This window comes from Galeopterus variegatus, unplaced genomic scaffold, assembly GCF_000696425.1.
Source record: "Galeopterus variegatus unplaced genomic scaffold, G_variegatus-3.0.2 Scaffold1244, whole genome shotgun sequence".
Taxonomy (NCBI): domain Eukaryota; kingdom Metazoa; phylum Chordata; class Mammalia; order Dermoptera; family Cynocephalidae; genus Galeopterus; species Galeopterus variegatus.
This window is the reverse complement of record NW_007727355.1, coordinates 253,734-265,697: the sequence shown is the minus strand read 5'-3', so window position 1 is coordinate 265,697 and position 11,964 is coordinate 253,734. Positions and strand designations below refer to the sequence as shown.

The 11,964-nt window shown below is 46.2% G+C and overlaps 1 protein-coding gene across 1 annotated transcript in view; it reads right to left on the bottom strand.

The window, feature by feature from the left end:
• Positions 1-1,646: 1,646 nt before the first annotated feature.
• Positions 1,647-11,964, bottom strand: part of ACER1 (alkaline ceramidase 1) — a 22,614-nt gene continuing 12,296 nt past the window's right edge. The window contains exons 2-6 of the mRNA XM_008575834.1: positions 6,384-6,498; positions 6,157-6,298; positions 5,111-5,248; positions 2,262-2,399; positions 1,647-2,024 (exon numbers count right to left, since the gene is read on the bottom strand). Coding sequence (XP_008574056.1) covers positions 1,856-2,024; positions 2,262-2,399; positions 5,111-5,248; positions 6,157-6,298; positions 6,384-6,498 — 702 coding nt within the window. The 3' untranslated portion in view covers positions 1,647-1,855. The remainder of the gene's footprint in view (positions 2,025-2,261; positions 2,400-5,110; positions 5,249-6,156; positions 6,299-6,383; positions 6,499-11,964) is intronic.

Sequence of the window (11,964 nt, the reverse complement as noted above, 5' to 3'; positions counted from 1 at the left end):
AGGAGGGAGTTTGCTTTTCTTTGTCTTGCAAAGAGGCCAGTGTGGGACATAATAGAAACTCTATGTATTTGAGGGTAGTGTCGCAGAGGCTGGTGCCTGACATGGAGGAGGAACTCAATAAAAACATTTGCTGAAGGGATGAATGAATAATGAATGAATGAATAGGTGGACAATAGATGAATGGAAGGACCATTGAATGATTTGGGTGGATAGATGAATAGACAAATGGATAAATGAGTGGCTAAATGTGGATGGACAGATGGATGGATGTGGAATGAGAAAATAGATAAATAATTGGGTAAATGGACGGATGAATGGCTCAATAAATTGATGGATGGAAGGATAATTAGTGATGGATGATGATGAATAATTGGTATCTGGATGGTTGCATGGATGGATGGATAAGTGAATAGATGAGTTGGTGGCTGAACAGATGGTTCAGCGAATGGATGGATAAATGAATGAATTGATAAACGGATAAAAAGACAGATAACAGAAGAAAGGATGGATGGGTGGGTAAATTAGTGGGTGGGCAAATGAAAGGATGAATGGATGGTTCAAAGAAGAGCTCAGTAGATGGATAGATGAATGATGGATGGATAAGTTAATGGTGGATGGATGGATGCGTGGATGGGTGGGTGGATAAATGAATGGGCAGCTGAATTAAAGGATGGGTATATGGGGCCGGCCCGTGGCTCACTCGGGAGAGTGCGGTGATGATAACACCAAGGCCACGGGTTCGGATCCCATATAGGGATGGCCGGTTCGCTCACTGGCTGAGCGTGGTGCTGACAACACCAAGTCAAGGGTTAAGATCCCCTTACCGTCATCTTTAAAAAAAAAAAAAAAAGGATGTATAGATGGATATTTGCGACAACACCAAGTCAAGGGTTAAGATCCCCTTACCGGTCATCTTTAAAAAAAAAAAGGATGTATAGATGGATATTTTCCAGACTCTGTGCTAAGCACGTCACATACATGGGCTTGTTTTATCCACACAGAAACCCCACAAGGGAAGGAATATTATTTCCATTTTATGGACAAGATGCTTCAGCTTCAGAGGTAGCAAAAACCACTTTCCCAAGACTATACAACTAGAAAACAGGGAGCAGGGATCCAAACTGAGGTCTGCCTGACTCCGGGCCGTGTGCTCGTAACCACTGTGGAAACACCCTCCCCCGCCACTGCTTTGAGAGCCTATACTGGCCATTCTCACTCCTCCCTGATGCCCCATATCCCCACAGTACCCAGATTGCCCAGTCTGGACCATCTGTGAACCAGTGACAATGACCCCACAAGTCTGCAGGAGCATGTGAATGGGTCTGCACAGGCTCTACACACATGTGTGCGTGTAAGATAAGGTCCCTGGAAGGCGTGTTCTCTGGGATGCTCCCCAACTACCAGGGACCTTGCCATGGTCAAAGACAGATTCAGGGAGTCTGGTGGTCACCACCAATATTTATAAGATGTCCAGGAAGCAAGCCCCAGCCTGGGATCATTCCCAGCAGAAACCACATAATGCAGTCCTCCCAGCACCTGGTAATGCAGCCCCACCAAGTCGTGTGACAACGACCATGAGGAAGCTGTGGACACGAGGAGGAAATGAAAGAGGGCAAGGGTGGGTCATGGAGGGGGACATTCCAGGAAGCCCCCCAGGGTCATCAGACTGCTGCTCAGAGACTCAGGAAGTCCATCCCCTGTCTCGGGGCGAGGCAGGACAGGACAAGGAGGATGGGGAAAGGGGGATGGAGGAAGGAACCACGAGTGTCCCCCGGGCTCGAGTCCTGATCCAGGCCTCTCTCAAGATGCAGACAAGTCGGGGTGAGTGGCTGGATAGTCAAGAGGCTGGCAGGTCTCAGCAGTTCTTGTCAGCACCCAGGATTTCCACGTAGGGCAGTCCCACGGGCCATGTGTCCCGAGGCCAGTAGTGGACTTTGAGGGTTTGGTCTGGCATCTCGTAGCTGGCGTCCACCAAGGCCATGGAGACCATGGCATAGGGGAAAGTGATGCTGATGAGTACATGCCTGTGAGATGCAGGGAGAGGGTTGTTAGGGTGCAAGATGCCCCTAGCCCCACCCTGGTCTTCCTGCTTATGGATCTTGGTCATCCAAGGAGCCTTCTGGGTCTCGTTTCCCCTCCTGAAACCTTCCCCCCACTGCTGAGTCTCCCATCTCTCTTTCCCCACCCCAGCCTCCTGATCTAAGCTCTAACATTTCAAATTCTCTCATTCTGGGTCCCCGGGCCCTAGGGAAAGTGTTTACCAGATGCTGTGCAGGTAGGAAAAATGAATCCACTGCCAGAAACTGCAAAGGAAACGGTCGCTGATCCAGCTGGTCAGAGCAAAAGCCCATAAAACCACGGAGACCTCAATCAGATGCCGAAGCTCCTTATTGCTGGTCCTAGGGAGGGAAGAAAGGAGACCAGGGCCTGACTCAGATAGTGGTGGCTGAAGGCTCTGATGGGAAATGAGGAGATGAGGCTGGCAGGCTGGGAGGGGGATGGAGCAGGGCTTAGAGGTACATGGCAGAGGGTGCCTAAAACGTGCTCAGAGTTAACACATGCTGAGCATTCACAGCATGCCAGGTGCGGTTCTAAAAGTCCTGCAGATAGTAACTCAGTCCTCACAGCCACTTGTAGATGAGTAAACTGAGGCACAGGTGATTATGTTATCCCACACCTGATGGTTACACAGCTAGTAAGTGGCAGAGCTGAGATCTAAAGCAAGTTTGTCTGATTGCATAATCTTTATTCTTAACCGATAAACTCTTCTGTGCTTGTGCATTTTGGGATATAAGTGTGTGCACACCTGTGGGTGAATGTGTGAAAGCTTATGTTTGTGTGTGTGTGCATCTGGTGTGGGGGGGCGGGTGCATTCTCTGGAGGCCATGTCTTGGGACAGCTCAAGACCAAAATCTGTTTCTCCAACAGCAGAGCTAAGCCTGTGTCTCTTGGGAAAGAGCATACTGAGGACGAATGAGACAGCAACTCCTTTATGGTTAAAAGCACAAGCTCTGCCCGCTAGCCTAAAATGGGTTGGTTTGGGCTGGCCTGTGGCTCACCTGGGAGAGTGCGGTGCTGATGACACCAAGGCCACGGGTTCGGATCCCATATAGGGGTGGCCGGTTTGCTCACTGGGTGAGCGTGGTGCTGACAACACCAAGTCAAGGGTTAAGATCCCCTTACTGGTCATCTTTTAAAAAAAAAAAATAAATAAACAAAATAAAATAGAATGGGTTGCTTTGGACATTACACCAAGTCAAGGGTTAAGATCCCCTTACTGGTCATCTTTTAAAAAAAATAAATAAATAAACAAAATAAAATAGAATGGGTTGCTTTGGACATCAGAATGCATAATGAATAAGAACTGGTGAGATCTGAATAAAGTCTGTGGTCTGGTTAACAGTTTTGCACCACCTTCCTGGTGTCAATTTCCTCCTTTTCCAATTGTACTATGGTTGCATAAGATGTTACCTTTGGGGGACAGTGGGAGAAGGGTCTGTGGGACTCTACTATTTTGCAACTTGCCATGAGTCTGTATTTATTTCAAAATAAAACGTTTTTTAACAATAGCATAATGACTGCAATAGATTGAAATACTTCAGAACTTTAAAAAATCCCCTGAGTTCATAATGATTATTTATTTATTTATTTATTCATTCATTCATTTATTCATTTATTTATTTTGCCGCTGGCTGGTACAGGGATCCAAACCCTTGACTTTGGTGTTATTAACACCCCTCTCTAACCGACTGAGCTAAACCGCCAGCCCCCATGACACTTTTAAAAATCCACTTTGTTGTCTCTACTGGAGATGGCAAAGGCACCAACTCATTACTCTGGAAACTGATGAGTAAGGGGAAAAGAGTCAGTCATCTATTTCACCTTTCCTGTTCCAACTGTATTTCACAGTTGATGAGCAAAAGTCTTTACTGAAGAAAGAGCTCCAGATAATTAGGGCAGGAGGAATAATAGAATCTGCAAATCACCCTTCAGCCACCCCTTGCAAGATCATGGACCGAGGTCCCGTGTGTCTGTAGCAACTGAAACCGCCAGTGGCTGCTGAAACCATTAGGTGGTTGGCAGAAAACTTTACAACAAAGGGAACTGGTGACACCATCCAAACCCACTGCTCAGCCCTAACAACACTGATGGTGGGACAACCACTCATTACCGGGTTCTGGTGGGTGGGACAGGAAGTATCCAGCATCACCCATGAAATATTCTTTATTTTATATATTTTTTACCCATAAAATAGTCTGGCCTAAAAGAAGAAAGAAAGAAAGAAAGAAAGAAAGAAAGAAAGAAAGAAAGAAAGAAAGAAAGAAGGAAGGAAGGAAGGAAGGAAGGAAGGAAGGAAGGAAGGAAGGAGAAAGAAACCTCAGGAAATACAAGAAAATAAACAAACACATTAAAAGATACTGCAGGAAGTGGTTGGCCAAACGTGGAACACAAATCATGCTATCAAATGACTACGTTTCTCTGTAAAATCAGGGGCACAAAGAAAAGGGGAAGGAGGCAGGAACTGTTATGAAATAAAGGAGACCTAAGAGACCATGTTTGGATCCTGGTTTAAACAAAGTCAGGTGTCAGAAGGCATCTTTAAGAAACAGGAGGGCCGGCCCGTGGCTCACTTGGGAGAGCGTGGTGCTGACAACACCAAGTCGAGGGTTAAGATCCCCTTACCGGTCATCTTTAAAAATAAATAAATAAATAAAAATTTTAAAAGTTAAAAAAAATATTCTTTATCGGGAGCATTAAATCCTGAAAAAATTAGGGGTGAAATTATATGAAATCCGAAGGAAATATGTAACACAGGTTGGCAAAATGTGCTGGTTGTTGGGGTTGGTTAGTGGGGGTGCGGAGGTTTATGGGGTAATCTCTCTACCTGTATGTATGTTTTGGGGGGTTTCATCATAAAAGAGATGAGCTCTGCAGTCAGACAGACTTAGGTTCAAATCCTGGCCCTACCACTCATTAGTGGATGATCTTGGCAAAGGGACGTCCCCTCCACGAGCCTGCAGTTAATGATAATTCAGTGCCTGCAACACAGTGAATATTAGGGGTGCTTGGGGTGGGGGGCACCTCCCAGGCACCTTCAGCCTCCACTCACTTCCTATACTCCTGGCACACGATGTAGAGGATGTGCAGGGCGATGCTGTTGAGGGCGTACGCGTTGACCGTGGGCCGCAGGAAGGACAGAAAGGTGCTGACCACAGTGGTGATCATAACCAGGCGGATGAACAGGGCCCTGGAGGGAAAGGGGTTTAGCTGAACAGGGGGGAAGGGGAGGTCCTGGGGAGTTCAGGTAGGGTCACTTAGAGATCTACTGGCCAAGGTGGATGAGAAAAGGGAAGGGTTCTGAGGAGTCCAATTGGGCTCAGAAAAGGGTCTGGAGCTTCCCACGAGGACTCAGCCCAGGGTCCCAAGGACCTCAGGTGGGCCCAGGCAGGGTCTAATGGGGGACCCAGGGAGGGTTGGGTAGGATCAGAAGAGAGGGTCAGGGGGCTCAGGAGATTCATGAAGCTTCCCAGGACTCAGATGAGGTCAGGCAAGGGGCTCAGGGGAGCCCAGGTAGGACGGGAGAATGGATCCCTGGGCCCAGGTGAATTTAGAAGAGGTCAGACAAGGGTTCTTGGAAACCTGAGAGAGATTAGGGAAGAATTACAGGGATACCAGGAGTGATGGGAGGGTCCTGGAAGGCTCAGGTGAGTCAGGTAGGGTTAGGAGAGAGTTTCAGAGGGGTTTAGGGTGAGTGTGGGATTAGTCGAGTCAAGAGAGGGACCCAGGGATCTCAGGAGGATCAGATGAAAGACTGCAGGGAGCCTAGGTGATAGGCTCAGGGGAGGGGTCTCTGGGGTCTAGGTAAGTTTAGGCATGGGCTCCAGGACTCCCAGTTGGCTCAGACAGAGTGTGGAAATAGTCTCTGGCTATCAGGTGGGATCAAAGAAGGAATTCCAGGAAACCAGTGGGATCAGAGGATTGGTCTCTGGAAACCCAGGCAAATCAGGCAGGTAGGAGAGAATGCTGGGATGGTCAAGGGAGGGATTCCAAGGGCCCCCAAAGGGCTCAGGGGTGGGGATTCCAGGGGGCCCAGGTGAGCTCAGACATGGGTCACTAGAGGCCCCATCTTGTGCAGACAGCCAGCTCCCACCCTACCTTTTCCCCCCTAGGAAGGCAGGGAAGTAGCAGCGGGGCATCCATATGCTGTAGCTACTGGCCAGGAGCCACAGGATGGAGAGCTCATCCAGCAGCTGGCCCAGGAAGCTGAGCGTCATGTGGAAATACATGGAGAACAGGCCTAGAGTGGCAGAGGCAAGGGCAGGTGGTCAAGGCAGTCACCCCTCCTCACCCCCATCGCATCCCTGTCACAGACCCACACCTACCTATGACCATAAAGAGGATGCAGACACCGTAGATGTAGCGGGAGCGCTTCTGGGCATAGGGATGCATCAAGAACATCATGAGAGGCCCAAAGAGTAAGAAGGTGACATTGCTGAACTGGAGCAGAGAGAGACATGGGGAGGGGGCTTGTCAGACAGGGGAGGTAGAGCAGGGCTGCCCCTCTGTCCAAACCTCAGTCATTAGCCAGTCGATCACCTGCCACCTTCCAGGCAATTAATCAACCCAGGATTTGTCAATCATTCACCTGTCAATCTTTCAGCTGATCTTGACAGTCATCCTATTATCAATAGATCAATTACTCAATCCATTACTCTATTGATTCATTCATTCAGTGAGTGCTGCAAAGACTATCTGCCAACTTTCTATCTATATTCTCCCCCCACCCCACCCCCTTCCTTTAGAAATAATACCTCCCAAGTTTTAGCTGGGCACACAGCTACCCAATGAGAGACTACATTTCCCAGCATTCCTTGCAGCTCATGCTGGCCTTGTGACCTGGTCTGGCCAATGGGATAAGAACAAAAATGATGTCTACTACTTCCAGGTCAGTCAGTCCTTAAGAAGCCACTTAAGTAAGGCTTACCCTCTCTATTTCTCTTTGCCCTTCCTGTGTGATGAAATGTGGTCATGAGTCAGCTTTAGCCTTGTAGACAAGGAAAGATGATATAATATTCTAGTGATGGGCTTCTAACAAACAGCATGAAGTGAAAGTGACTTCTGATGTTAAGTTGTAAAAGGAATTATGTCTTCCACCTTCCCCTCTTTATCTCAGAGCATGAGACTTTGTAGCTCCAAGCCACTGTACAGTAAGACTAGCTACCTTTGAAGCCTCCTTGCTGGAGAAAAAGCCCAGAGAGACCACATAGAGAGATAGAGAGAGATACTGGAGGAGCCCCCATTGTTTGATTCTTCTCAGTCCGGTCACCACACACATGAATGAATGAAACTTCAGGTGATTTCAGTCCTCTTCCCAGCCTTCAAGCTGATACCCCTAACTGATGCCAAGTGGAGCAGAGATGAGCTGTCCCTGTCAAACCCTACCCAGATTATAGACTCATACGCAAAATAAAAGTTGTCATTGTTTCAAGCCTCTCTCTCTATATATTTTTTGTCCTTTTTGTGACTGGTAAGGGGATCGCAACCCTTGGCTTGGTGTCGCCTGCACCGCGCTCAGCCAGTGAGCGCACTGGCCATTCCTATATAGGATCCGAACCTGCGGCGGGAGTGCCGCTGCGCTCCCAGCACCGCACTCTCCCGAGTGTGCCACGGGGTTGGCCCTCAAGCCTCTATATTAGGGGTGATTTGTTATACAGCATTAGATAGCTGAGACAAAGAGAAAATATTGTGGGCTGAGGCAACCAGAAAAGTCTTCTTGGGGGAGGAGGAGGGAAATTGGAAGCCAGGTGGTGTGGCTGCACCTCTTCAGAATCCCATGATTGCTCATCTTTGCTGTTGGATAACGTTGTGTGTGGATGAATTATCTGTCCTGCTATAATTAGACACCTACTATGTTCTAGACCCCTATCTCTAAACTGGCAAAGTTTGTTATTCCCAGACTCTCATTTCTTCCTCAAGACAACCCAGCCAGGTAGGTATTAGCATAACCACATTATAGAAGAAGATACTGATTCTCAGAGTGGTCACATGGTCCAGCCCCATCACCCAGCTGAGAATCCTAGATTTAAAACCAGATCCCAAGGACCTGTGAGTTTCTTATGAGAAGGATCAGAGTTCTATTTATGGTAGCAACAGAAACTGTTTCAAAGGCTTCCACCAATTTTTGGTGAATAACAAATGAGTCAAGGTAATAACTAACAATAAGACCACCAAGAATATGGTGGTTACAGCAGAGAGTGGGGAGTGAGCCCTCAATAACCACCTTCTCTTCTTCCTCATTAACCAAACTGATTTGGTTCAATATTAGGAGGACACATCCTTCTGAGGAGGCAAGCCCCAGACCAGGGAGGAGAAAAAAACAAATGGTGTAAGCTAATTTAATTTTCCCCCTTCTTCTGTAGCAGCATTGATTTTAGCTGGGCACATGGCCACCGAGCTAAAGACTACATTTCCCAGACTCCCTTGCAGCTACACATGGCCATGTGACTAAGTTCTGGCCAATGAGACATGAGCAGAAGGACAGGATACAGCTTCCAGGTTGTTCTCTCTCTCTCTCTCTTTTTTTTTTTAAAGATGACTGGTAAGGGGATCGCAACCCTTGGCTTGGTGTTGTCAGCACCACACTCAGCCAGTGAGCCAACCGGCCATCCCTACGTAGAATCTGAACCCATGGCCTTGGTGCTATCAGCACTGCACTCTCCCGAGTGAGCCACGGGCCAGCCCCCCAGGTTGTGCTCTTAAAGGGAAGGAGCATACCTTTCTCTTACCCTCTTTATGATGGAATGCAGGTGTGATGGGGTAGCTTCTTATATAATGCAGATAAGGGCAATGGCCTAGAGATGACAAAATGACTGTATAGAAGGATCCTGGATCCCTGGCACAAGAGAGCTTTCCCATCAGCCCCAGAAGCTTATGATTAGATGTTATATAAGAGGGAAATAAATTTCTAACTTCATTAAGCCACTATTATTTGAAGTCTCTCTTACATCAGCTGAATCTATATCTTAAGTTATATATACCCCATTTCTCCTTGCTAAATAAACTCAAATTTTGTTCAGACATCAGGAGGACATGTCCTTCAGGGATGCAGGACTTAGCCCCAAGGCATGAGTCATCCCTGCTGCCAATGACTGGTGAAGGAATGGATGTGTGATAAAATTCTAGCCAATGAGACATGATGGAAGTCCTGATGGGGAATTTCTGGGAAAGTCTTATTATTGAAATCTGGTCCAGTGAAAAAGCCTTTGGATATTGTTGTGATGTTCAAAAAGTGGCAGCTATTTTGCAACCACGAGGAAACAAGGGTGAGAGCCAAAACAAATACTTGAGAACAATAGTTCCCAAATTTGTTGGTCTCAAGACCCTTTTATGTTCTTAAATATTACTGAGAAACCAAAAGAGCATTGTTTTATGTGAATTACATCTATCAAGATTTATTATATCATTAAGCTGGCCAGTTAGCTCAGCTGGTTAGAGCATGGTGCTGATTACACCAAGGTCCAGGGTTCGATCCCTGTACCGGCCAGCCACCAAAAAAAAATAAATAAAAAAAGATTTACTATATTAAAAAATGAAAGCAAAAAAATTTTTAAGCACATGACTACACAAGCACACATTTCCTTGGCCCTCAGAGAGCATGATGCTGTTATACATCATGTAGCCTCTGGAAGATTCCATTGTACCCTCATGAGAGAATCATTGAGTAAAAAAGGCAAATAGTATCTTCATATTATTATGACATCAAGAAACCCCTGAAAGGATCTCAGGGATGCCAGAGGTCCTTGGACAATATTTTACTATCTCTGTACCCTAGGGATAGCAGGGCAGAAAGATGGAAAAAACCAAGCAGTTTCATAGTGTTAAGCTGCTGAGTTAACTTATTCCAGAACCATCTACCTCCAGACTTTCGTTTTTATAAAAATTAAGATCACTGTTTAAGCCATTCTTAGTTGGGTGTTTTGTTGAAATCAAAGCATCCCAATTAACAGGCCTTGGGATCTAAGTGACATGGGATTGAATCCACCCTACCTTAGTCACTAACTCAGGGCTTCAGGAAGGTAACATACATCTTTGACTCTCCACCTCTGCATCCTCAAAATATGCATAATGCCACCTACCTCTTAGTGCCGTTGACCTAAAGGTCCCAGGTCTCACTGGCTTACAAGTACAATTAATGTGACATGAACATGTGCACCAATATTTCAATGTCTCAAGGCCATGGCAGTTGATGGAGGATTCTGACTCCAAAAAAAAGTCTCCTCCAGATCTGTGTGGACCACAGTGGATGTCTCATGTGAGCTCAGAAACAAGTGTTTTCTTCTGCACTTGCCAACTTGAGGACAGCCAGCTTGCGTTCTCAATTACACACTTCCCCAATAAAATCTTCCTCTTGTGAAGGTCTCCTTAAATGCCTGCATCATATCTTATAAAGAAATAGCACCCAGTTAACTAGGACTATCTGTTATTTGCAGAGCCCTGGTCTAAAGGATGCTGGCTCAAAAAGGCAGAACACAGTGGTGGGTGTGGGGAAGACATTCATCCATTACAAGGTCAGCATTATGAGCCTAGGAACTGGGCACTTGTACAGGTTCCCAAAGCAGAAGTCCTCCTGATTCTAGGGCAGCCCATGGCTCTCCCTGGGTGACCATGGAACCAGCTCAAAGATCACAAGTTGAGGAACTAGCCTGGGCCACATGGGTAAACTGGCTTCCCAGCCTGTATCTCCACCTTCATCTTGTTTTCCACCCTGGTGCTGTTGTCTACCAGTAAACAAGGTCATGCCCATCTCCAGATCGGCCACCTAGTTCATAATGGCTACCCAGAACATAGCGGTGCCCTCCCCCAACTGGCCATTGGTATCATGAGACCCTATACCCCACTGGAGGAGGTACTTATCCCAGCTGCACCAATCAGGTGTTCTGCTTTGAGAAGTTGCAACTTGAAGCAGACACAGAGCTTAGGAGTCACTGAAATTGAGTCACACCATTCGCAACTCTCTAAGGAGGACTTTGGACACTGTTGTAATGTTGAAGATGTCGCAGTCATTTTGCAACCATGAATCGAGAAGGCAGAAATCAAAAGCAAATATTCAAGGGCAGTGTTTTCTCTTCTACTGAGTCCTCCAGAGCCACACTGAGTCCCTGTATTCTCTTCTTTCCATTTTCTAAGATACCCCAGTATCTTTCCAGTGCATTCTCTTTTTTGTGTGTCTTTTGTTTTGTTTTGTTTTTTTGTTTATTTGTTTAAGCTAGCTTTCCATTGCTTGAATTCAACAGAGGCATCACCATTAGCATATTAGCTAGGATTCTTTGGTAGTAAGCAACAAAAAATTATTCTAGTGAATCTATACTATAAATATAAGTATATATTTATTAAATATTGGCCCAGACATGGCAAGTATATAATAAATATATTGTTTATTAAATATTTATATAGGTTTTGTACATATATGCTTATTAATTTATTTATTCATTCCCACATTTATTACAAGGGTTCCCACTAATCAAAGCAATTGCTAAAGATGAGAAAAACCAGAAACTAGAGCAGCTCTGAGCCTCTAAAGGACAATCTCTTTAGGGGGTGATGGAGTTTAGATGTGTTGTCCCCTCCAAAACTCATGTGGAAATTTGATCCCCAGTGTGGCAGTGTTGGAAACTGATTGAGTCATGGGGGTGGGATACTTCACGAATGGATTAGTTCTCTCCCTGGGGGAGGGGGTATTAATGAGTGAGTTCTTGTCCTATTAGTTCCCATGACAGCTCATTGATTAAAAAGACCCTGACTCCTTCTCTCTCTCTCTCTCTCTCTTGCTTCCTCTCTCTTGCTTCCTCTCGTCATGTGATCTGTTTATACCTGCTGGCTGCCTGCCACTTTCTGCCATGAGTAGAAGCAGTCTGAGGCCTATGCCAGATGCAGCTGTCCCAGAATCATAAGCCAAATAAACCT